The sequence below is a fragment of the Vanacampus margaritifer genome, chromosome 6, assembly GCF_051991255.1.
Source record: "Vanacampus margaritifer isolate UIUO_Vmar chromosome 6, RoL_Vmar_1.0, whole genome shotgun sequence".
In the NCBI taxonomy this organism is placed as follows: domain Eukaryota; kingdom Metazoa; phylum Chordata; class Actinopteri; order Syngnathiformes; family Syngnathidae; genus Vanacampus; species Vanacampus margaritifer.
In genome coordinates this window covers 23,693,201-23,720,517 of record NC_135437.1, presented here as the reverse complement: position 1 = coordinate 23,720,517, position 27,317 = coordinate 23,693,201, and the positions used below count along the sequence as shown (strand labels likewise).

General features: G+C 41.3%; 1 protein-coding gene across 5 annotated transcripts; it reads right to left on the bottom strand.

Annotated features, from left to right (window-relative positions):
• Positions 1 to 825: 825 nt before the first annotated feature.
• mtss1la (MTSS I-BAR domain containing 2a) lies at positions 826 to 26,897 on the bottom strand. 5 transcript variants are annotated; one of them, XM_077568580.1, is made up of 16 exons: positions 26,350 to 26,897; positions 22,968 to 23,029; positions 22,803 to 22,876; positions 10,167 to 10,251; positions 9,898 to 9,989; positions 9,731 to 9,805; positions 9,351 to 9,359; positions 7,429 to 7,586; positions 7,253 to 7,360; positions 6,692 to 6,789; positions 5,654 to 5,786; positions 5,301 to 5,375; positions 4,970 to 5,125; positions 4,472 to 4,648; positions 3,824 to 3,989; positions 826 to 2,173 (listed from the first exon to the last, which is right to left on the bottom strand). In XM_077568580.1, exons 1-16 carry the CDS (start codon positions 26,416 to 26,418, stop codon positions 1,377 to 1,379), a joined length of 2,334 nt encoding a protein of 777 aa, XP_077424706.1. In that variant the 5' UTR covers positions 26,419 to 26,897; the 3' UTR covers positions 826 to 1,376. The 5 variants fall into 5 exon arrangements, with proteins under 5 accessions (XP_077424706.1, XP_077424707.1, XP_077424708.1 ...); XM_077568581.1 differs by lacking the exon at positions 9,351 to 9,359 and having other exon boundaries at positions 26,350 to 26,896; XM_077568582.1 differs by lacking the exon at positions 4,970 to 5,125 and having other exon boundaries at positions 26,350 to 26,895.
• Between the last annotated feature and the right edge of the window lie 420 nt (positions 26,898 to 27,317).

The following is a 27,317-nucleotide window of genomic DNA, read 5'->3' as shown; positions in this document are numbered from 1 at the left end:
AGCATCTGAAGAACAATTCTGGCATACCTAGAAAGAGTTGCCAGAGGTACATTTTCCATTCACCCATTATTTGCATATGTGACAACAAACCCCAAAATGATTGAGACAAGTTGCCCCAAACTACCATGTTGGCTAATAATTGCTCTAGTTTAAATTTTGCTTAAAACAGAGCAGTGACTGAGGCATGACAAGATACCTGAATCTTTCCTCTAACGACTCCACGTGATTTGCTGCTAGAATTTGTCTATGTATGACGTCTGTTTCAAAATACAGGAAGTTGAATAACTCTACTTTGGGTTGTGCAAAACAGATAACTGGCACTCATCTTAGCTCACAATGTGCTATTCTCTACTCAGACAGTACACAAACCCTGACCATTTATATGAAGAAAACCGGTATTCCACTTTTTCGTTGCACCCACTAGTGGACAAGAAAATTGCAACGTGACAACTTACCCGTGATACAACTAGCCCCGGTTACCCCTATTATTGTTGTGGTTGTAGACTTTGCAGTGGTAGGACTGCTCTTCAGTACTGCGCAGTATTATATACAACACGTTAAGTTACATATAGTATTCCTACTGCATTCCTTATAGGACTGCAGTTCTACTTGAGAACCAATAAAAATGATAAATAATAGATCTGTAGTGTCAGCCAAATGGACCATTTGGTATTCGATACTAAATTGCCTTTTACCTCAAGAAACTGATTAATAAAAATGCTATTGCTCGCTAAATTGTAAATTACAAACAAAAACAATGTAAAATATTAGCCATAACTGTGATAACTATGGATTTTGCATTTTGCGTCAAAGACAATAACACAGTTAACAGTAAAAAGCGTTTTTAATAGCAGAATATATAGACAGTACAGTACAGCGATAAAAACACTGCCATATTGCTCCTATTATACATGAATCACCCAGCTGCTTCTCATCTTATGAAATATAACAGTAATAACGGTTCTTGTACAGTAAAGTTAGGAAACACGACACAAAGAGAGGCTCACAGAGCTCTTCGACCATCACTTTCCAATGACGGGTGTGTGGTTGAGGAAGAAAGGAATTTTATATTAATCATAAGAGCACCAGGGAACAGAGACATAGAGCTTTCCATGCGTCACTTAAGATTTGTGATAACCGGAGCATGAGTAATAAAAGGGAAAGGGGGGAAAGAAGGAGTAGAGATCAACGGTCACAATGCTCACAAAAATAACAAATCAAACAAAAAAATACAACTGGAGCTACTTTATACATAACATGAAATGATTGATGTTGTCTGAGAGTCAAATGATCGTTATTGTCAAATTCCATCCTGGTTGTATTTTGTGCCTTATTTCGTGTGTTGTGGTAATTATTCCGAAAGACTCTTTTCTGAGCTACCGCAGGATTCTTGGGGCTGACCGATCATCAGTGACTGCCTTGCGGAGCTTAACGCCCCGACGTATAGTAACCAACATGTCCACGCCTTCTCGGGCTTCAGAAAAATTTTCATGGAGCGCACACTGAGTAGAATCCCCTAATGATGAGCTCGGGAAGGGGAACTGACCCTCACCGAGGGCTTGCGCGCTGGCCGCCAGCTCTCCTATCTTCTCCACTAGACTATGGCGGTTGGCAGCCAGCATTGAGTCCTCCTCAGCACTGTGGGCGGCCATGCCGTGGGCTTGTTGGGTGTAAGAAGTCCTGTCTGCTCCTCCACAAGCCCACGCTGTGTCAGAGAGGCTCCTCTTCTGAGACGCCTTTAAGTATTCACTTGCATATGGATCATCCGAGTAGAGCAACTCTTCACTACACGCACGGTGCTGGGATGGGCTGGCGTACCCCGGTGAGTCTGGCACAGTGGGGGTTTTCGCCGGCACAATGGGAGGGCGTATGGGAATGGGGCCGGATGTGGAAGGTGTGCGTCTCACCCCGGTCTTGGAGGAAGGCGTCCGCCGAATGGTAGCCGTTCCAGAGGCAATTGTTCCCGCGTTGTTAACCCCGCCACCGTTGGAAGCACTCTGCAGGCTTTTCCCTGCAGGAAGGCCCGCTGTGCTGGCAGGCCTTTTGGTTTGAATCATGCGGCGATAGCTTTGGGCGATGTTACTGTGGCGGGGGATGGTTGAGGACTTGTCGAACTCCGTTTGTGCCTCGGTATCAGCATCCCCATTAAGAGAATAGCACTCATAATCAGAACCTAGGGATGATAGTAACTCATTCAGGTTGGAGGCGTTTTACATGATACATAATTACCCATAAAACGTTGGGATTTGCTTTTGGGGGGCAGTGACAGGATGAATTTAATTTGGAATGTCCAAGTGTTCAAAGTTTCAGTTCTTTTTGCACAATTTCTCTAACAAGGAGATGAACAGCAAAATTCACAACAGGGGTTAGAACCGTGAAAATACCAATACACTTACAAGGACATCCTCTCTGAAAAACCCGCAAAATCGGGAGTTAAAACCCAAGATGAACCCCGTAAAGTTTACATTTTGGACCCAAATACAAATCCGCGATACAGCGCATCCGCAATAAATAAACCGTGAATTAACGAGGGACCACTGTATATTCTAATAGAGCATTTTCCTTTAAAATGCATGACATTAAGGATATTTTCTATTCTAATAATGTCTAGTTCCTGATCACAAAATGGCCACAAGATGTATCGGCATTGGGTGATTCCCAGCTTTATTTCGGGGTATTAGTACTGGAGGAAAACGCTATATAGTGCCTATGTAGTTTAAGTTAAATTTGAGTTCAAACACCAGGCAGACTTCAATGTTTAATACTGACACTGGTGTAGAGCACTGGTTCTCAGCCCCGGTCCTCGAGTACCCCTATCCAGCCTGTTTTCCATGTCTCCTACAGCCAAACACAGCTGAGGATCGTTATCAGGCTTCATGTAGCGCTTGCTGATAAGCTGATCGTTTGAAACACCTGTGTTGCTTGTGGGAGACATGGAAAACAGGTTGGATAGGGGTACTTGAGGACCGCAGTTGAGAACCACTAGTGTAGAGTACTTTCAACACTAGTCACTAGCGGTGTGAATTGCCTAGTACCTGGCGATTCGATTCGTATCACGATTCATAGGTCACGATTCGATACCGATTTATCCCGAAACAAATCTATAAATCGATTATTGCGATTTTAACTCAAATTTAGAAAATACTCATCAGTAAACTTGTACATGTACACTGTAAGATTTGTATGAAAATTGATTTATTTATCTGAAAATTCAGGTTGCAGTCTGTTTCATGTTTGAACAGCACTGAAATAAAAATATTAAGGCTTAATGTTCCATTAATATAACATTCTTCCATGCTTAATGTGTAAATCCTAACCCTAAGTAAGACATTTTGTTGAATATTCCCATAAAAAATTGATGTTTAAAAATCGATTCGGCCGCAGATTGAATCGATTCGAGAAGTGCACGCTGTAATATCGCGATATATTGCCGAATCGATTTTTTCCAACACCCCTACTAGTCACTGTTTACCAGTGTATATTTTTTAACACAATACAGTGTTGGAGTAACACTGGTTAAGTGTGAAAAAAGTAACGCTTTGAAAAGTGTAAGATTTGCATTCATTGGTGTGGACACATTTTTTTTCTAGTGTTAGATTTTATACTGCGAGTGTTAATCTAACACTGGTGATTTTTCTGTATATGATCAGCTAGAAATGATAAGAATAGAAAATTGCATTTAATTTCATGCAAGGTTAACACCATTTTGCTGTTTTGCTCTTGTTAGATAACGCAAGTTGTACAATAAGAACTAAAAACTGATATTTCACTCAAAAGCCAAATTTCCCCAAATTTTTGAATGAGTGACTGAGTGAAGTTTCACCTTGGGAGGGGATGGTGTCCTCAGAGCACGAGGGAGTGTTGGTCTGGGTGCTGTAGCCACTGGAATACTGCAGTGAGTCTCTGCTGCTTTTCTGCTGCTCCATGCTTAGGCCTCTGGTCAGTACCATTGCCAGAGTACTGGCTGCTGGCGACAGAGGCTCCCCATGCTGTAGAACAACACATGCAGATTCCCAATGCATACAATTGTATATTTAGCATCGTGGGGTCCTGTTTTTATTGACATGTGATGGGCCCTATAGCAGCAACGTAGCACGCAATGATGAATTGCAAAACCAACATTTCCTGTACATTTCTTTGTTTAATAACATATTTACATTTTAAACTTTGTTGTAATAATTAGTAAATATTAGTAGTATTTTAATGTACATTTAACATTTAAAAACAAGTTTCACAGGTTTAGTCAAATATTAGATAGATGATGGATGGATGGATAGATAGATAGATAGATAGATAGATAGATAGATAGATAGATAGATAGATAGATAGATAGATAGATAGATAGATAGATAGATCAAGATGAAACTATCTCTTCTATATTAAATTAAGCTGATCACTGTATTGATTTGGGAGTTAACTATTGATCGTTGTGAGTGCTGGTCATGCTTTTGCATTCCACAGAATTTCTTACCTTAGCTGTAATCATTCCCGGTCCGATTCTTGTTCTGTGTGCATCATCTCCTTGATTCCCACAATACCCCTTCGGACTGGGCGGAGCTTCCATATCTCTTATTTTATCGAGAGACTCTCTCCTGCGTTGCAAAGTGCTGGCCAATGACGGCTCACACTGGCTTGATTTGGCCCAATCCTGGAACAGCACATGCAACAATAAGACACCCACCAAGAAAGTACCATCCCATTCTTTTTGATTACAGCTTCTGATGCGACTCATGAATCAGTTAAATGTCGAGGCAGATATGGGCAGACTGCAGCTTTTGTTGTTAAATGAGCGAGCCGCCTCAGTTTACCACATCTTTTTTTGGGGGGGAAAAAGATGATAAAACTGAACCTGATGAGCAACAGAAAGGTGACTGCAAGGTTAATCTAAACATGTGCAACACAAGAAGCAAAGAAGCAACCAAGTCGAAAGGAGAGAGAACCCAAATGAAAACTGCAAATGAAAACAAACCTTCCAGCTAGGAACCTTTGATGTGGGTGAGGGGGTGTTGGATCCGGGGGAGCGGTTAAATGTGGGGGACGCAGGAAGTATGACAGACAGAGGCCTCATGGTGCCAGTGTGAGAGAAAGCAGGGCGGAAGGTGCCGAAGGATGAGCATGAGCCAAACTGCAGAATGACACACAAGTCTGAGTCAGAGTGCACGCCATCCACAAATAGTCCAATTGCACTCAGGCCGCCTGTGGACCTCTTTAAGCCCGAGCTAACAACGACTGTACTGTAGATATTTGTGACTGGCTTATCAAGGAGCTCGGCTTATTGGAGACTCGCATGCACTACTAACCGCAGTGGGGGAGTTGCACTCGCTGACAGACTGGCAGGTTTCGGAAGCCTCCGAGGAGGCAGAGCTTGTTGATTTCTGGGAAGGAAGATGGGAGTAAAAACAGTAGGGAAGAGATGAAAATTGAACGAGTGAGACAAAGGTGTTGGAGATGAGAGCAAAGAGGATTAGTTGGAGAGGCCTGCTGATGAACAAGATCCAAAAAAGAAACTCGTATCCATGGCAGCTTGCGAGAGAGTGAATCACCTAAATGGTCCACTGCGCCACAAATAATGTCAACATTCTCAACCAAAATCTGTTTGTATTGCATCTAAGAGCTCAGAGATGCAAATAAGAAATGACGGAATGGCTGCTACCTGGCTGGTGATGTCAGAGGGCATTGGAGAAGGAGGCTTCGAGTGGGTGTTGGCATCCTGGGAGACAAATCCCGAGTCGTGAGAGGAGACGCTGCTGAGTCGATGGGCCCCTGCAGAGGGCATCTGGAGGAGACTGTTGACAGGACGTTTAACATAAGAAACATATGAAAATAACTTGCTTGATTTAAAAAAAATATATATATATATATATATATATATATAAAATAAATGTGGGAATATTTGGCTGTTCATCCAAAAGTTCACAGATGTGGTTCACGATCTCTGTTCTAGTTCAAACAAAAGTGTTTGATGGGGTCAAGGTCAGGGTTATTCGAAGCCAAACGTATGCTACCCTATATTAAAGCTGCTGAACACAGAAAATTCAATTTTGAGTCGCTAGTGCCACCTGCTGACAAAAAAATGAAACTGCACACACCCTTCTTCGCGTAAACAATGCAATGCGCACATGACCTCACATCCACAGACAGGAGGGAAGGAAATTCGAACCCGAACCCAGTCTGAAAACTATTGGCCACAGGCTTGCAGGAGTATCTATTATGAAGCGCTAAGGTGTTAATCGACTTTATTTATTTACTTTATTTAATTAGAAGATGTTTCAGTCATAAATGGTCAAATAAAAATGCTATTGTAAAGATATTTTGGGCCAAATTGCTACAGAGAGCATTGCTGACATGTTGACATCAAGATTAACTTATTTTTGATTGAATCATGGCGCAAAATCATATTTTTGTATAAAGGTTACGAGGCTTTTACCTAGTAGATAAACAATGCCCAATAGTAAGTCCAACTTTGTTTTAAATGAATCGTTTTGTCATTACTTATTTTTAACCACTGGGATGACGGATGAGTGGTTTGATAGATTCAAGAATACAGAAACGTTAATTGAGCACAAAATATCACACTGACACTAAAACTGAGTGACATTGTCAGCATGTTCTGGTTGCGATAACGTGCTAGTGGCTTGGCAACTCTATAGAAGTGTGTGAATGTGCGTGCATGCGTGTGTTTACATTTTACCTGCACATGCTGCTCTTTCTAGAGCTGACACTGCTTGGGGAGGAGGGAGGTGTTTGATATGACCAGGTAAAGTCAGAACCTTTCAAGTCCCGGATCACCTGTGGCAACACATACATCAAATGGTTCTAGTAGGCCAAAAAGAGTAATACATTGATTTAGTTCGTACTGATGCTTGTGTAGATACCATAAATAGGGGAATAGCAATGCAAACTACAAGCATAATAATGAACACACCCTTATATGAAAATATCTCAAATTCATCAAGTTTTGTATCGGGCATTCAATATGTGATTGTAACTAATATTGTGACCGGTGAGTGTGTGCTGTGAGCTACTAATCAATTACAGGTCATTTTGAAAAATTACTGTCAATCTAAAAGCACGACATTTGGGCCTACAGAACAAACCATCACTATTTTTATTTTTTTATTTTATTTATTTTTGTGGTCTGGAGAGCTCAGTATTGTTCATTCGGTAATTTTACCGTTTGGCATGTCAAACAAACCATCACTACTATGATGTCAGATGACAAGCTTGGTATCAATAATTCAGTGTCTGATACCTGCTCACTGGCTGGAGGAAGTTTGTGTGGGTCTTCAGTTAGCAGCGTGAGGTCATCAACAATGGCCTGTAAGTGTGTTGTCTCTCCCAACATGGCAATCTCAACATTCTGCAAGAGTAAAGCAGTATTTTACATCATCACCCCCCAAAAAAAAAACAAATATCAAGTTTCCTCACCACAACAGGCTGCAGCATGTTGATGAATGCGCAATAGCGCCCTCTCTCTTCCAGAAGTGCTCTGCGCACGGCCTGTTTCTCCGTCTCCTCCATGAGCAAGTAGAGGTCGCTGACGTCCTGCATGGCGCTGTCCAGCTGCGGGCGCAGGTTTCCTCGCCCTGTGATGCGTGTGCGTGTGTGTGCAAAGACACAGAGGAAGGGAGGAAGGTTGCGGAGGATGAGCAAAGAAGGCAAGAGAGAAGGAGAAGAACAACATTGCAGCAAAGAAGGGGGAGAGTCAAAAATGAAAGATGATTAGAAAACATCATGAGAAAGTGTTTATTTATTTGATGGGTTCATGTACATGGCAATGGGAGGACAATGAAGCATGTCAGAGATAATGACTTGATGCCGAGCTACTGGTGATGACTCCAAAACCCTTGAATGAATTCCATTAGAAAAGTGTTAATCAAGGGCACAGTACATTCTACTTTGACACTATGATAGATGAACAGACGCAGTGAAGAATGAAAGACGGATGTGATGTAGACGAGTAAGACGCCAGCTGTTTGATTTACAACAGACGTAGCCACTTTCATGCATCTGAAGACAAAGATTCCTTCAGAAATATATTATACACATGTGAGTAGTTATCAAATTGCTGTTCACAGTAATATATTTGTCTTACCAAAGATTTATTGACGTCAGTGTCAATGTGTTTGACATCAAAAGCCTGAATAATTCATGAACCTCTCGGTTTATTGTTAGACAGATTTAGGTTGTACAGATTTTATTACACTCGAAAAACATTTGGGTAAAATATAACCCAATAATTGGTCAAAAAGGGATCGGATGCTATTTGGACCCAATCCCCCAAAAAGGTATTAGTATAGGTTATTTTTGATCCAACAAATATTAGAGTGCATTTTTTATGCTACACTCTAAAAAAAAAAAAAATGGCCAAAAATGGATATGAACAACTTTTTGGGTACTTAACCCAAAACATTAGCTTGAATGAATAGCCACCAATACAACCCATTTTTTCTTTTTTTCATCTTCTTTTTTGGGGTAGTACAAAACATCCTAATTTTGTTTGTGGGTTTTGTTTAACAATCCAATTTTTGGGTGTTGTTTTGTGGTTATACAACCCAATGTTGGGGTTGTTTTCCAAACCCAATTTGTCTGCTTGTTTGTTTTGTTTTGTACAAAACACTCCCCAAAAAGTTAGGTCGGTATCATTTTGATTCCAATTGTTTTTTTGACGCAACTGTTTTTAGAGTGTAATCTGTGCAAGTGTACCTAATGTTGAGACCAATGTGTATACTATTGCTTATATTGACACAGTCCATATCGTCTTATACTGTTGGGAACCCCCTGAGGTCAAACACAATTTGTTGCAGGGCCAAGCTCCAAATTGTTGGGATTAAGAATTATTTTTTTTCCCTCATAGGAAATATGGCACTATCATTAAACCTTTATTAACTGTACTGATGTAAGTCCTGTGTAAGGGGTACATTCTGTTATTTGTCTTTTAGTACTATTGTTGACTTATTATCTACTTAAGTCATATTGTACAGAGCAGCCTAGACAGAGAAGTTCCATTTCTGATTCTATGGCCATCATTTATGAGTAACATTAATCATGAATGGACAGTGAGGACAAATACTTTGAGTATGACATCTCTCAACTACTGTGATTGACCAATTCAGGGTCACCTCTAGCCCAATGTCAGATGGGATATGCTCTAGCACACCATTGACCCTAGTGAAGATTACAGAGAATGGATGGATTTCTCATTCTCACTTAGTGAGCATAATACCAACTGTGTGCAATATAGTTCATGTTTAACATAAACACATGACACATTTTCTCTGACTGGCAGTCAAGTATTATAATGGATGTGATGCCGTGAAGAACTATCACTGTAAGTTCAGCAGACGTACCGAGAAGCTCTAATGTCGGGGGAAATGGACAGAAAGAAATCAAGGAGGGTTGAGGGGGGTGAGGTAAGGGAGAGGGGGAGAGAAAAACAAGCAATGTTAGTAGCGCCATATCAGGACACATTGTTTGAAAAAGTTGTACCAATGATGCAAGAAGAGTGGTACAATTTAGAGTTATTGTACAACCATTAATATAAGGGGTTTTTTTTGTTCATAGAGCAATAGCTGTGAAGGAGTGCAAAGCTTGAAAGCAGACTGAAAATGTGACAAATGTCCCCATCAGCTTGCTTGCTGTTGTAACACCTGCATCTAACACAAGGTGGTGCTAGTTCAACTCAATTGATACAAAGTCGGCAGTCAGGCTCAGCTCAAGGGATTCTTACCTTTTCTTGCCTTTTTCTGAAGTTTGATGGTATCTAATGACTTCCGTTTGATTTCTTGGCGAGACCGCTTGTATTCTGTTGAGCAGGAACGTCACACAGAAAGATAACTCATAAATGTTTAGTAGATTTCTTATTTCAGTCAAAAAATGTGCTTCCACGTCATTCACCTTTGGCATGATCCTTGTCCAGCAAATTGGCAGTCTTCTTCCATTCCTCTATTCTGTCCTGGAGTGGCGTGACCAGGCCTTCCATTAGAGCACTATAGTGATAAGATGACACTCAGAAATTGAAGGACGTGTTGTAAATTGCTTTATCTGTCTTGCAGGAAACACTCAGGGAGAGAGATGAAGGCCAAATGAGATGGAATGGAACCTGGGAGCACTAATCTCCCTCAAGGTGAGAGGAGACAAACGAACAACATTCAGATGACACGTACTTGGTAAAGTGGCGTAATTTGGCCTCAATGCTGCGGTGTCGCATGCACATCCTGGTCAGAGCGGAACCAATATCCCTGGTGGCGCCTTCAAAAGAAACAGAAAAATATGCAGTTAAAAAAAAAGGGAAAGATGCCTGTTAAGTCCCAGGAAACTTGTGACTCTTTCCTTGTCTTTTTTGTGACACTGCTTAATTGAAATGTGCCTATAGAATTAATAATAATTTTATGACGGGATGCATCTTATTTTTATACTAACAAGCGGTAGAGAGAATGGATGGCTGGACAACAGAATGTATTTAGCATTTAGAATGTTGTTACTCTTGACAAATGTTAATGATATACAGTATGACACATGAGAAACGCATTTTGAAAAGATGTGATATAATGTAAGTCAGGGCTGTTTTTGCTTCACAAGATGGCTTTTTCCTGCAGCCACAAGGTAGCAATTGTAAAACCAGAGACCATAAATGTCATATTTATGTGGTGAGAGCAAATATGACATTGTGCACAAAGTAAAAGTATATCATCTTCCGGATGAAATGTACATTGTGCCTGGATATACTAAGATTACAGATGTGAGCCGCACCACAGTGTAAATGACAGCTTGTGTGAATTTCTTACTGTACTTTTCCTCTCTGCTGAAGTGTAATTAAATGGAGTCTTAAGCCCTAATGCTCAGACGGGCCAGTGTCTCACTGATGGTTCACAGCCTAGTGCAGTATGTGGCAGCATTGATCCTCTTGTAATCTGGGCCACACATTGCTAATCTTAGCGTCTCTCACCAGACATACGTACAGGCCGAGCCAAGGACTGCTTGTTTTAAAATGTTGCTGCGCAGGTCCCCCATACAGATGTTCTTGCCTCTGTATGGACAGGTGCTGCAATTAACCAACCCCCCATCCGTCCCAAAGTTCTCAATCCCTTCTATCCCAGAGGAAAAAGGAGGGAACGTAAGGGGATATCCCTCTATTCTTCCTTGGTTGCTCTGCCTTTCCTGTTCTCTCTGTTTCCTAAACACCATTCATGCAGGGTGGAGGGACAGAAACTGACTCGAAACCTCCCTGCAGAATCAGGACAGAAACTCAAAGAAGCACATTGTGCTCTAGATTGCTGTCCACTGAGATATGTGCTCTTTTCTGCTAGTTATGTCATAAAAGTGTTACTAGGAAACCACCCCATTAGAGATCAGAGATACACTGGATTCCTCTTCATTGACTGTTTCATAATTGTTGGAGTTGAAAGGTCATCTGGAGTCAAACCTAAAAAAAAATCTTTACAATAAATAAATATATTCAATGCAGCCCCAGTAGTCTAAACACAGTATTCTGATTACTATTGCGTTTGTAGAATATGAATTAAGCAGCAAAATCCAGCCGTTTTTATCCATCTCAAGGGGCAGCCATTTCGCCGCGTGTTGTCAACTGATAATGACATCACAGTTGCTGAGGGCTCAAGTAATGACCATTCACAGCTCACCTGTTTTCTGAAGCTGATAACGGCCAATCACGGCTCACCTGTTTTGTGAAGCTGATCCATGACTGGTTGTTACCTGAGCCATGAGAAATTGTGATGTCATTTTCAGTCGACAGCAAGTGACAAAATGGCCACCAACTGAGATGAATAAAAACAGGTGGATTTTGCTGCTTATCTCAAATACTGCAACCACAACACTAATCAGAATGCCGTGTTTAGGCTAGTGGGGGCGCATCCAACATATTGTAAATCAGTGGTCCCCAACTTTTTTTTTACCACGGACCGGTTCATATATGTCCACAACTTTGGCGGGCCGGCAACCCAGTGAGTTGGGGGGGGGGGGGTGCTTGGCTGTTCGTCGGCTGATTAATAAAAGACTACGACAACAAACGCAAGTCCACTACCATAACAACGGTAACAAGACGCTACGGAGATAATTAGCATCTTGACATGTGTCAAGAGTCCGTCGTAAACAGAGAGAATCTGGTCACTTTTCAAAATAAAATATTTTTAAGCCTCGGCTAATCAATTAACCGGAAGTACAGTAAGTTTTTTTTTATTCTTTCAACTGTGCGGCCCGACGCGGCCCGGTCCAAAGGTGCCCACGGCCTGGTACAGGTCCACGGCCCAGTAGTTGGGGACCACTGTTGTAAAGGACATTTTTGGGTTGACTCCCACTTTAAAGTTGTCTTTATAAGGATACGTACTCAACAGCATAATTTAATGCTCAGTTTACATCTTAATTAGGATGGTTTGAAATATTTTGAAAAGGTAAGGCAAAATATTAACAGTATCTTTTAGACCTGGACCTGGATTCGCCAACTCTGGTCATGGACCATGCAAGCACGTGAACCAGGTCAATGGCCATCGATGGCACTCTAACGTTAGCCCACGAGGCACGCACAGCTGTGAAATAGCTCATCACGCAGCACTACAGAGCAAGGCAAATGTGGAATCTTATCTCTTTAACAGACATTTGCAAAGTCACTGCCAGGCAACCGTGATCACCCGACCCCCATCTTAATGTCTCACCCACACCTGCGCCTTACTTTTTTCCCCCCGTATTCTCTTCAACCCATCTCCTCTCTTCCTTTCCCTCCCTGAGGAGGATCAACTGACAGCCACATCCTGGAGAGGTCCAGAGTCTTCCTGGCCCTATCCACGAGCCTTTCTGGCCTCTGGCCCCCACCGGATGGAGTGGGACAGTATGAATCACTCCCAAAGCTCCCTCGCATGTGACCAACACACACGAACAAGAAGAGAACTGAAGTTGAGAATTGTATTAAGTCAAAATAGCAAAGCCAGTCAAATGTCTCATGTGTGACTTTCTTGGCATTAAAACATAACTTGTTGTACAGAGAAGCTGGTAAAGTTATTTAGCGGCTCTTGCCCCCTGTGGCTCAAGAGGAGGGCCAACACCCACATGTAAATGGACAAAGGCTAGAATGGAGGCAAGATGTTGTGCAACTGCCATTTATCTTTGCACAGCTAGCATCCGGTAGTGACTCAGCAGTTCATTAGAACCACACACTGGGTGCTGTTTCAAAATTCAAATTCCCATCAGCTTTCCTACGCTTCTTTAAAAGTGCTTGGTATTGCTGACAGTAGGGCGAAACCCATGGTGGGAAAATTGCAAAACTACAGCAATGAGGTCCAGCTAAGTGCGGTCTAAAAATTCAGTAAGCTCTGGTTCTGATTATCTACCCTAATTCCTCTGGGAAAGGGGAGTCCTTTAATAGGCCCGCTATATCGTGAGCTCCCCTGCCAAGAAGCCAGGAGCTACAGCGCCTTATTCCTGATGTCTTCAATATGGGAGCTTTGGTGAACTGTCTCTCTCTCTCTCTCAGGTTTCATTGGACTACTGATTTGGAGCGAGCATCAGTCCAGGATTTGCAACCAAGCTCTCTACTGCAGTCTGAGTCAGACACTTGCTCCTTGTTCTACTCCGTGTGTCAACAAAAAGCGTTTAGCATAGGCAAAGAACATGCGCCATGGTTCACTTCCACAAGAATCCAACTGTCTTTTATTTGCTCTTACACAGCAGCTGCTGTGCTCAGGAATTTCCATCATCCGTGAGAAACTGTGATTCCTCACATTGGCACATTGGCCGGCGAGCTGACTGTGGTTGAAAAGAGACAGTCAAGCCGGCTGCCTTTTGCCTCTCTCACCCTATTAAAGTGTTGCTGAACGTCAATTGGCTGGCACACAGTGGAGGCCCCTGAGGGATGAAAGGAGCTGGTGGGATGAGAGAGGAACGAAGGGGAGGATGGAAGAGGGCACCCACTGATGATGAGATGCTGGCTGGCTTTAACTGGTCAGGAGATATTTGGTTAGCTTGAGCAGGTGCAACAGGCACAGCCCGATAATTGTGCCGCACCTGCCATTTTGGGAGGGCCACAAAAAGAGCTCTATGACAAATTCTGCCTTCAAAAAGATAATAATGAACTTTTCGTCACGCATTTCATCTTCCACTCGGCCAATTTACTGAGGACTTTCAACTCGCTCATCTGATGCCATCACTGGACAAACGCAGATGAAAAGATGCTTTACTTGGCACCATTGCCCATATTCCTTCCCGTAGTCCTCTCTGCCAGTCCCAAGTCCCGCTAGACAATAATTTTTAAAGGGGAAATCAGGTAAAAAATGTCCTTACAATAATACGTTCTATTCACCCCAGCTGGGCTAAACACAGTATTCTGATTAACATTGCATTTGTGGAATATTAATTAATCATCTAAATCTAACTGTTTTCATCCATTTCAGTGGCGGCCAATTTGCCACTTGCTGTCGAGTGAAAATGAAATCACACACAATTGCTAAGGGCTCAGGTACTGGCCAATCAAGGCTCACCTTGCAAACGTCACATGACTAAACTCAAAAAACAGGTGAGCTGTGATTTGTCATGAGGAAATGTGATGTAATTTTCAGTGAATTTTGCTTCTTAATTCATATTTCACAAGTACATTATTAATCAGAATAGTGTTTCACCGATTAGACTAATGGGGTGCACAGAAGATATTATTATAAAAACAATTCTGGACTTGACTCCCCTTTAAGACTTTGCAACGATAGAAGTAGCAAAAGCTAGCGAGGTTAATCGCTATTTTGATCTACCGCCAGTTTATTTTGCACTCTGAAATGATCAACGATGTCATCAATTAATTGCCTATGACTCGACATGCAAAAAAATATATTTTGTCATTTACCTCCTAATGCAAACTAGATTCACAATAACCACAATGCCAAGGCAGCATTTCTGATACAGTAGATTGGATCTCTATACAGACTGTGCAGGTGTAGCTAATGTTGCAACCTGTGTATGTACAGTAACTAATAACGGCTGCTGCTTCCTTTCTTATGTCATAAAGACACATCATTTTATTGAATCTTTTTAAATTAGAAATGGCATGTTATCTTCATTGATTTTATTTACTCCCAAGTTGTGCAAATATGCGGCTGCTAAGTTCTTCTTTCAAATCAAAAACAAAAACATGCTTCAAAGCACAGCTAGCTCATTTCCAAGCAAACGATATTTTGAAGTCATGTGGCTGCTGATTTGAGTAAGTGATCTAACTGATTTTGCGTCTTAAATTGAATATGATGGACACAGTGTGGGAACAAAACAGCATATCAGCAATAGCTTAAGAGCTCAACTTGAGTAAAATAAGATAATTTTATTATTAATGAATGGCAGCATGTCAAATTGTGGAATGGGATTCTGTAACTGTGATTGGAAAAGGCTTGTGCGCTAAAGCATAACTTGTGGCATCTCAATTCAGCATTAAATCAAAGGGGGTGGCCATGGCCCTTACTGGCACATGTACCCACATGCACATTATGTTGTTAAAATATCAAATATACACAAAAATGTACATTATGAAATGTATCAGTATTTAAAGTACCAGTGCAGATTCGAGACTACCCAAGGCCCCAATTTAAAATTTTTACTTTCGATTCAATAATATTAATTCCAAAACCGTTTTAGCAAGAGAATGGAAGCAATTATGTGCTATATTTACTGTCCAGCCTGTGCGTCACTTCCTTACATCTGTCTTCTCTTACCAGCGGCAACATTACTGAAAGGCAGAGGAAACCACCTCCGCGACGATTGTTTTAGTCCACACATGAGGAGTCAAACACACTCATCCTATTGTTGTCTGGGCCAAAGAGCACGCACAGCAATTTCCACCTCCCAAGTCATGACCTGAGGCACTTTGAGAAGCAGACAGACTTCAGTTGTGCTGTTATGTGGTGTAACCATGTTCTGGAGAGTATTATGTGGGGAAGGGGGAACAAGTGGGTGGGCGATATTTTGTAGGTGGAACCTCCTGTGAAGGAACGTAAACGTTTCTAAAAATAAAGTCAGCTCCTGGTCTAAATGTGCTTTTCATTTAGATTGAAGGGAGTGGGGGGTACTATACTCCACAATAAATCTAGGGAGCCGCATATCCACACGGGATTGTCCACACTCCATCCCCAGACATTTAAACATACACTGAATGATCTTTTCACGTCACAGAATAAACCCGTATGTATTGGGACAACTGCAATTGCTAGTAATCACCTCCTTTCACACCCTTGCGTACATACAATAATACAATGGTTCCTCCAACCTTGTTACGCTTCGCAGTTTCAACTGCTAATTTGCAAACAGAGCAGTCCTGCCCCCCTTTGCACGCCATTGGTTCATACTACAGAGATAGTTGAACATGAATGATCTAAGTAAGGTCAACTAGGATTTTGAACTGAATTTTACTGTCTTAAAAATAATCAAATTAACTACTATTAATGATTAAATCAGAATATAAAAAGTCAATTACCAGTAACACGGTGATTGATAATAGGTCCTTATTATCCTCAGGGCCCAGATTTAATTCTACAGATGATGACAAATGGCTTTGAAGATTAGACCTTCACATAACAAACTGCCACTTCACATTAGAAGATCTTTCAATTCATGTGTTTTTAAATCTAATTTAAAAACACACTTTTATTCTTTGGCTATTCAACTTAGCAATAAATAATATTTTTTTTTCTTCACAGCTGTCCTTGTGTGTTTTATTTTACTTGTTTATTTGATTTTGTTCCTTACCTAAAGTCATGTATCTGTTTTGTTTTTGTACAGCTTTGTTCTACAGTTGTTGTTTATAAAGTGCTTTATCAATGAATGCAAACTGATAAAAAACACCTTTTTGGTATATAAAAAAATGGAAGAAAAAAAACAAACAGAAATGTGCATCTTCTTTTACAAGGTGATCTCACAATGACTGCTCACGTGCAGTATTTCAGATTTAAATAAATAAATAAAGTATAGCACAGGCTGATGTGCGATTAGTGTTCATCAAGTAAGTAAAGTGTTAGATTGATCCAAAATCTGCTCATGACAGATTAAAACCATGGGTCACCACAAATGCTGCTATGTAAATGTATCCAAATAGGTAACAGTAGATAAAGGACCCTCTTTCATTGTCTATAGCAGAGACAGAAAGGGGGTCAACCAACAATCAACTAAATAAACAAATTGTACTCGCAAAACAGTTTAAAAAAGTGTCAACTAGAAAAAAATCTGAGCTATTTTTTTTACATAACAAGTGTATGCTTGATAATGTTTTCTTTCGTCATCCAAATTCCTCTCTTCCAGCCCTCTCACACTCGTGTCACTTTCCACCCAGAGTTCATGTGCAAAATCTTTCTGAACAAAGTGTTCCCCTCAAGTCTCATGTTTGTCTTCTTAGTTTGGTATTCAGCCTCAGAATGAAAGTCATGCCTAAAGATTTGTTTTCTCTACAATTATTATTCTCCCCTTTCGCCTATTCCTTACATAACTGTTCCTACCTCTTTTTTACTCTTTGCTGTCGTCATGTAGTAATACCTGTGGGCCAAACAAACCTCAAAGAGAGAAGTTAAACATGCATGAGGCCCTATTTTCTCAGAAAAAAAATCTAGATTATCGTGTTTGGGAATTTGGTAGACTATGCTGCACCTTCCTCGGCGTTCCGGTATTTTGGTGACAATTTTGGTCACAGAAATTAAACTCGACTTTTGACCAGGTGAAATCTGGTCTAAGTTGTGGCGTAGTATTTGATCAGATGCATAACCGGGGGTTGAAGACAGTCTTACTGTTCGCAGTGGCCAACTTGGAGATCTTTCTTCAGTTCCCTATAAACGTACGGTACTCTCAGCACAACTTTCCTACGCTTAATTTAAAGGGAAGCTGCTTCGATTAGCCCGGAACCAAGCTGGCTGTGCTCACTCCCACAATGGCCCAAATACCCATTTATGAAATGGGCACCCTTCTATGAAAATCTCAATAGAGAGAAAACTTCATGCATGTGCGCAGTTAGATTGTACTAAACTTGCGCTGGGCACGAAAATAGGGCCCATGGAGTATTATGCTGGGAAACTTTCCGGCATTTGTTCAGCTTCATACAAATTTCGTGACATTTCTAGAGTAAAAGCTCCCAAAATACCTGACCCCTCCCTAGGGAACACAGTTCTCTTTTTATGGAATATTGGTCATATTGCACAGCGCACTGGTATAGGATTTTACTATGACAAAATCTGAATATGTGATCAATCTATCAGAGCGAGTACTCTCACATCCGTTTTACAGACAAGTTGTACAACATTGAATGCTATCATGCGCTTATGATGTCACATTGTAGCTGACAGAGCTATTGCCATCCTGCCGACCTACTACATGATCAGGATTTACTGATCCAAACCAAACTGGACTTTGCCTCTTGGAAATGAGGCTTACCAGGCAGGGGTTGCATTAGATTGGCAGAAATGGGACAGTAGAGAAGGTTCATGCAAAATCCCCCCAAATTATTTCACTAAGTCAACGGGGCATAGGATGCGGCTATAGCTATCCAGCTGTGGTGCTTACATGACAATACTCATCCTCATCCTAGGCTTCAAACATGACATGCCAAGCTTGATGGATGTCAATCTTGGTCACATGCACACACTCATTATTTGACATGCCTATAAAAAAAAAAATAGCTACAGTGTTTAGGACAGTGTGGAGAACAGTAATCCGCTGATCTCGCTCTACACGAGGCCAGAGTCGCAACTCGTCCATGCCAGCTTGTCCAGATGGCGGGTAGGGATATCCGTCCCATCTGCCAGCCCAGAGAGGTACAGCGTACAAGCAGATTATTACTTCACTGACACACTGATCTACTAGCATGCCTCCACTCGATATGCACCAGTGATGGATAAGTAGTAAAAACACTGGATTGCAGTGAACCAAAGGGAACTTTTGTACCCGTTAGCACTCCACCATAACTGTCTGGCACACAGATGTCAAAATAAAAAACGTAAACTTGCAAAGCAGTCCACCTCAAGATCCCAGTGTGCAAATTTTGTTAAACCTGGGGGTGGCCGCTCAGGAGGGACCAGCGGCCAGTCTGAGTCTGTGTGTTATAGAGTTGGCCTAAGAGGATTAGCGAAACGCCTATGGCGAGCCTGGGTACGAAGAGCTGTGGAAATCCCACTGCAACCGCAACCCCCACCCTAACAAGACTCACCCCACTTGGTGAAAAGACAAGCCATGTATGCCATACCCCGACGGAACATTAGTCTTTCACGAGCTGCCCTTTGACCTCTGTCTAATTGAACCACAACCAAAATATAAGCCAAGTCCACAAAAACATATGTTATCAAACATAGCAACAGCAAAACAGCAAACACAGACAGCAGCAGATGTCTTACATTGACCTCGCATCAGTTTAATATGGAGGGATAAAAATGGTCACCACAGAAACCAATAGAACGACCAACCTAAATATAGAATCTCCCCAAGAGTGGGCCTCAAGCTTAAATCCAAGGAAAGACTAGTGTTGAAACATGAACCAGTTTTATCTTTAAGAAATGCTCTAAACACAACTTTCTGCGCTGTGGTTGATGGACTTTAATTGAACCCAGCTGTGATTGTTCTACAAACGGGTCTTAAGACGCTAATCCATCGACGTGACGGCACCAAAATGCCTGCAATCTCACTTCTTCCTGAGTCTTCATAAAACACACAGCCATGACCATAAACCATAAATGGACTCCACAGGCAGGAGGAAGTGGTGAACATGGGACACAGAGCGTGGCAGTTTGACACATAAACACACACACACACACACACAGTAGAAGCCAATGTCTATGAGGCACTCTAAATAAGGTTATTACTGGTAGGAAAAGCTGCACAAGTCAATAGGGGGAAATCATAAAATCCTTCTTTATACACTCTTCTCTCTCTTTGGACCTGCAGTAGGGAAACTCTTAATGAATGGAAATGTTGCTTTTTTTGGCAACCATGTGTTCATTCTGCAGTGTGTGTGTGTGTGTGTGTGTGGAGGGGGGGTCTTTGTATTTGAATTTAGACGAGTAAGTCAAAGGTACTGTCTGAAAAGTGAAGCCAAACATATGCCTCTAAACTTTCTTTAGTTGTAATATCCAACAGGGAGCAACTCACAGCTTCAAACTATTCAACGGCAAAAAAAAAAAAGTCAATTTTTCGCCTGCATTTTCAAATGTTTACAGTCTCTGTCGCAAGGTTTAAGTATTCTTCCATACAGCCAGACAACATTACATTGAAGTTGAAATTTATGTGAAGTTTATGTTCAGTGATTGCTAAAGTGTGATGTACACTGACTCAAAGAAGCCACAAACTCAAACTGGACAATAAAGCTATCACAGCCACGTTGCATCAAATTCAAAACTAATAAGAAGGTCATTTGGGAGTTGTGACTTGTGCTGACACAGACAAAAAAAAAAACATAATAATAATTCATAAAAGCATCAGAGCAGACCAGTACCACATCCTATATGAGGGTTACGCACCAGGCAGGATGCAATGGATGCATGCTTGGGTGTGGTGGTCCTAGAATAGACTCAATGAGGATGGAAGCGTGACCGTGGCGTTCTATAATCCAAAGTATGATGTCACTATGGCCTAGTAGTAGTGTGTATAATATAATTTGAGTTATAATAAGGGGAAACATGATTTAATACTATACCGTTCTAATCATGCAACTTAAGTCAAATGTAGACACAGTGCACAAAAAGGCAGCTCCAGGTCGGACCATTAGCATCCCCTAAATGTCATTTACCTGTCGACATTTGCATTTGCTACATTTCTTGTCTCCACAACTTTTCCTTTTTTTTTTTCTTTCTGTCTCCACAACTTTTCCAAATCATGCCTCTACTAATACTAATCCTAAAGTTAATGTTCCTGAGAGGGGACTGGTGGAGTGAGTGGGTGTTTGAGTGACACACATTAAGGGGATTTTATTTTATACATCTATTCAGCCATCTCTCATATCGCCCTGCTCTATATATCATGTTGATGTATTCTCTGATTTGGTTCAACTACATGTTTAATCTTAAATCTTGCCTTTCCACTTTCTAAACCCAAAGAACCTTGTTTCATTTTGTAGAAATAATGCATTGCTGAGATCACTTAAGGTAAATGTTAGCCTCCACAATAAACCTAAAACTGTTAGTGGAGAGACAAAAAAGTAGACGTGACAATGTGTAAACACACGACGGCAGTAAGTGGACACTGTGGAACTACTAATACAGGCTGTTTAAAAGCATGCGGGCATGTGACCTGCAAAGATCAGGTATCCATCTACCAGCTGTTGGTCTTATATTTAAGCATGTGTGTGTGCATGTTACTACAGTTTCATTAACGCATGTGTGCGCATGCCAGGAGCATTTACACACTTGTCTCGCACTCATGCAGGGGTTTTTGACCTACATATTGCTCTCGACGATCAACTCCAAAGAAATCTGTGTTAATCAGCTGTGTCTGTGGCTAGCTGCTGCTGCTAGCTGCTAACTGCTAGCTGCTAGCTGTTAGCTGCTAGCTGTTAGCTGCTGGGCGACAAAGCAGCTCAGCAGACCTCATTAGGCCAAAGGAACAATAAGCTTGGATTGTCACTTCACTGAGTAGCCTTACCCCCTGAACTTTGGACATCCTAAGAGCATTGTGACTTGGGGGTCACGTAAAGCCAAATGCGGTCAGTGTGATTGTGGTAGTCAATGGTGTTTGATGGGCAAGGACTACAGTTCTGTCAAATACTCTACAATTTGTCATCCAAGTTTGTGATTCATTAGAATAGGAAATAAAATGTACAGTAAGTAACTAGTAGATTCCGTTCTTCTTCCTGGTTATATGACATTTGCCTGGTCACCTGTTGCTAGGCAGAGTTCACAGGACTCATTCATAATTACCACAAGGGCCAATAAGAACATAACATATGTCAATGTGAGAGACAAACTAGAGGCTGACTGCACAGTGCACTTTGAGTAAAAGGAAGCCACAAAGACACTAAGAATTAAAAACAAACAAACAAACAAAAGAACTGCACTATACGGATACGGTATGTTTATGTAAACACTACGGATGTCCTAGTCACATTTTTTTGCTACTTAGTCCCCTCCAATCCCTTAACGCGTTATATTGCATAATATAATACTAAGATATAGATTATTTTGTCACTTTGTGACCTTTAAAAATTAAGAAAATTTAAATAAAAAAAAAAAGTACAAAAATTATTGTTTTCTGTACTGATCAACTGAAAATTATGTGATTTGCTTGTATTAGCCTTTAGTTATGTCTAGCTGGGTGAATATCTGTCTAACATTTCCCTGACAAAGGTCACAAGCATTTACAACAAAATTAGAGAGTACATATGCTATTTTGTCGAATGATAGTATTGGCCATAAATAGTGCCCCTGTTTGCAGAAAGCTATTGTAGGTTTTTCTACCCCTGAAACAAGAGCTTTCAGGATCATGCAATCCCACGCTCGGAGGCTTGCGGACCTGTGATCACTTTCCTGAGAGAACATTTTTCTCGACTTCAAAGCTCAGCCTGGCACTGTTTATCCCAGTCGGCAGCGTGGCAGCAAAGCACGGGTTTAGCATTGAGAGAGAAATCAAACTGGCCATGAAAGGTTGAAAGAGCTGATACAACTACTGATGACATTTGCCTCTGTGGCCTGTGCTTCATGTGGCGTGCATGCAAAGTGAGCACTAGGGATGGGCATTTGACTATGGGAATATGAATGGTCAATTTTGAAACAGCAAACTGAGATTCATACAGTAAACAGTATTATCCAATTTTTTTATTGCATTGATTATGAAAAGAAAAACCACAGCTTTACCTCTTGAGTTTGTAGCCATGTCCGCCACTTTCTGAAAAGCATCTAAAAAGGCCACGGCTGCCAGAATTGTTGTCCTGAAAATATGTTGATACTTAATGATAATATATGAATTCATAATAAGAATACGATAAGATCAAGCCTCTGATAAAAAAAAGTCCACCTCACCTGAGTTGAGAATGCAGTTTTGTAGCCTTGGCACTGAAGTCTTCCCACACTGGGTAGGAGCTCTAATAAGAGAGAGAACAAGAAAAAGACATAATATTCTTAAACATCATCTAATCTGTTTCATCTTGTTACGTAACTATGCCTGCTCAGTTTCACACTTGTTGAAATAGATTCAAAAAGGGTTATAACAGTGCAAATAGTCTTCGACTTCCTACCCTTAGGCAGGAAACAGGTCAGTGAAGGAACCTAAACATCCTCTTCTGTTTTTTATTGCTGTGAGCTGCTATTTAAACGGCTGTCGTACGTATACTGTAAGATCCACATAAGCGCTTCTATCATTATGTGCCTCCAATCAAGTCTTTAAAGAAATCTGCAGTGGATTTAGCCCAGGTTCATCAGTTATTGCCTTGAGCTAGAAGAACGGAAGCCAAACATGAAACACATTCAAGGCCGGATCCCCCAGAGGGAAGGATTCACAGGCCACAACATCTAATGAGAGCCAAAACATTAAATATTCCGCCCTTATAAAGATCACAAGAATGGCAAGAGTGCAGCTCAAGAACTCAAGAACTGTTACAAGTGAATACGTTAGTGGCGTGCCACATTTGTGTTTGTTTGCCCATCTGTTTTAGCAGTTAACATGCTACTTCCTGGTTTACAGAGCATGTCGTTAAACTGTACCATTTTTAACTCTTAGGCGGTAGGAATAGGCTTGATTGTGACTCAAACAGCAAATATGAAAAATAGTTATCTTTTTTATTTTATTTTTTTTTAAATCCCAATTTTTTGTTCGTCTTTTCATTTGCTCACTAGCTGCTGAAGCAAAACTGAATCGTTTCTTCCTTGGCGCAATTCTCTGCATTCCACAAAGTTTGACTCGGGTGTGTAGTAATCCTGTTTGCAAACACATAAAATCAACCAATAAAGTTTTCACAATCCTGAATAATTTAGCAAAATTCGGTGAATTTTCCAATTACAAATGGCAATTTATGGGACTAAATGGAAACTGAGAGCTTGGATTTTAATAGAGAATTTAAATACAATTTGGGAAAGTATATTTTAGCATAATCCTGACAACCAGAGTTCTTGCAAGTATATCGGTACCTACACTTTAGGAGTCCCATAATGTAGAAATTTTTCAAGTTACAGGCTTGGTAGATTATTTTGTTTTGTGTTCTTAAACTAAATTTAAGGTACAAGCAAAATATGGAGCAATTAAAAGTATTGTAATTCCCTCGCATGTTTTGCATGATTTTTTGCTTTCGGCAAAACAAAATTTATATTTAAAACGAATGTAAAAAAAAAAACGCTCAATTTCTAGAGTAATCCGATAATTCCAATTAAAAGCTTCCAATTATTGAGAATATTCCCAGCATTCATTTTAGACCCTGCTTTGGGATTGTCACAAAAGTCCGACTGTATGTACATTTTGCCTTGGAAAATGATTTGGGGGCTAGCAAGCAAAAGTGTTTGCAAGGCACCATCCTATCATGCTGTCCGCGCTTGCTCTCTAACAGGTGTCTAATTGTCTTGTCGGGCCTGCAACTCCCTGTTGAAGGACGGGTGTCATGCCAAGACAGCTGAAGGAGGCCACAAAGGATGTGGGCAAAGGGGCATGCGCACAAACGGCCGAGGTGGAGGATGTCACGTCTCTTTTCATCCACAGCCACCGTCCGAGGAGGATGCAGATGTCATGCTTCGAGGTTGGTATGTAGAGTCGAACCTCTTCAATGAAATGCCACTCAGGTTGTATATTCATATTAAAAAACGACATCCTTAAGTCACACAAAAAGTCTTGAAGTTGTGAAGTGTGACGGTGAGAAAAGTGGTCTGTCCTGGCAAAAGGAGCAGTTAAACATCTTCTTTGCTTCCATTTCTCATATCGCAATAGTTACATAACAAGCAATTTGCCCGTGTGTTCAGTCAATGATATTTTGTGTGTGCCTTATCATGTAGGAGCACTCCACACTGCAGTAGACAGTAACATTAATCAGTCTTATGTACACAATTGAGATCACCACAGGAAACTGCGGGTCTGTGCAGCCCCCGGGGGGCGAAGCTGGTCTGGCAGGCTTGTGTTGACCAGCCAGGCGGCAGGAATGAGGTCACATCTCTGTCTAGTACAGTGGACGCGGACAGTGCTGACTCAGGGCTTCAGCCTCATTCATCTGCTTTTCAATACTTTTTTGACTGAGCTTGTCGCTCTGTGCAACCGACACAAAAGGCAACGCATGAAACTAAACCAGCGCCTGAAAACCGCTAATAACTCATTTGGTTGGAGCTTGACAAGAGGGTCCATAAATAGTCGGTCCAGAGGCACCGCCAGCAAGCGATCAATAACAATTCTGCTACATGCTTGACGTACTTGTTAAGCTCTTGTAAAGATAAAGTAAGCCAAGCTACAGCGACACTTTTGGGAGGGCCGTCCGTCTCTCAGGCCTAATGAACGCGTTCGCACTTTCCATCTGTTGTCGTGAACAACCACGGACCACCCGGCTTCAACTTCCTTCACTTGAACCCTCCTCCCCCAGCACACAACAAACACATGCTTGAATCTGGGTCGGACATTATGGGATGCAAACATTTGCTGCTTTGGAAACTATTTCACTTAAGTGTTTGGGTAATGTAACAAAAAAAAAATGGGCACATGTCAAATCAATTACACCAGAGAGCACATTATATAATATTCTGAGCTGCTTTTTGTGTAGAGGGTTGTTACATTATTAAAAGCATCCCTCCACGGCTGAGATTTTAATCTAGTAAAAATGTAGCAGCCGAGATAAAAGAGGACTAAGGTCAACTAGAAGAAGGGCATACAATTAATAATTGGTGATTCTTTATTTTACATATTTTTTTAAATGATTATTGTTATTGAACTCAATTGTAAATCCATTAAATTTCCAATTGGAGGTGTCCTTGAAAGAAACACAATTTAAAAATGGTTCAGGCGTTTGTTTACTCAACTACAGAGAGTATGGGACATTTTTTAAGGGGTTTGATAGTTTAATCAATGATAATAATCAATAATAAAAGTATAAAATATTATATTACTTGTCTATAATTTGTAATATTTTTTTATTCCTTTATTTAAATAATGATTGTAACAAAATATGTGTGTGTGTTTTAAAAAATAATCATATGTAATATAGCCTCCCAGGCCTCTGTTGAAAAGTACTTTTCAAAACATTAAGGGTGAAACCTGCTGCACATTATGCAAATAACACAAAGGAAAACATGTTTCATCTCCCAGTTTGTCCTGCAGGGCTGTTTGCAGTGGAGAAGTGGAGGAGGGGGGCGAGGAAAGACACAAAGGCAGTAAAATTATTTCTGATCAGAAACTGTGCATGAACAAGATCATAGACGACTTCAGTGTGTCTCTTACCTTCATGTCGTTGACGATCGCCTGAAACAATCCACCCAGCGCCCCGCACTCTTTCTCCACGGACTCCATGCTCTCAGAAATTTCAATTAAAAAACACTAGACAGCCTGCTGAAACATCAGACACCTCTGCTGCACGCATCCGTCCTTAGTTGTCCTTTCGCGGGGCAAACAAGAGGACGCAAACCCGCAGCCTGAGGGGCGCACAAAAACACAAGTGTGCCGTTCGACGGCACCCGGCTCGGGTTCGGTCAGACGCACGGGACTGGATGGAGCGAGACCAGGAGGCGCGTCCTCCGTAGGCGAGAACTAAAGCCGGGAAACGTGGGGTGCACATGCACAGTGGCTCCACATGATCTCTCGCTCACACACACAAAATAAGAGCGCAGTGGTCCTGGGAAGAGGGCAGGAGGTGCCGGAGGCGCGGATTCGAGTCGCGGGAGCGCGCTCTGTTGTTCGCGGGAGCAGCAGATGTCGAAGAGCCTCTAGTAACACGATCCATGGGAATGGAAAGGGGGGCGGGTCGAGGCTTTTTTTTTTTTTAAGCATCTTCTTCACGCGTTTGAAGAGTAGGCGGAGGGAACAAGGAGCGATACCCCTCCTCCCCCTCCATAGCCTTCACCCCATGCAAACAAAAGTGAAGCTGCGTGTTCCTATTGGACAGCTCACTGAGACGCAAAACAGGATTTCCTCTGTGTTTGTGCGGGCGCGTGTTGATTGTGTTAATGAGGATCGTGTTATTGTTTTCAAAGAACGTGGGCCATGATGACCATCTTTTAACATCAGATTAACTCACGTTTTGAATAACAAAGGAAAAATGTTAGTTAAATTGACACTGGCTTTGCATTCATAAAACTGCATAGGGGGAGACCTGGGCTAGTTGTATCACGGGTAAGTTGTCACGAAAAAATTAAATACTATCATAGTTTTACTTAATTACGTACTTTACTGTACATATATTTTGAAGCAGG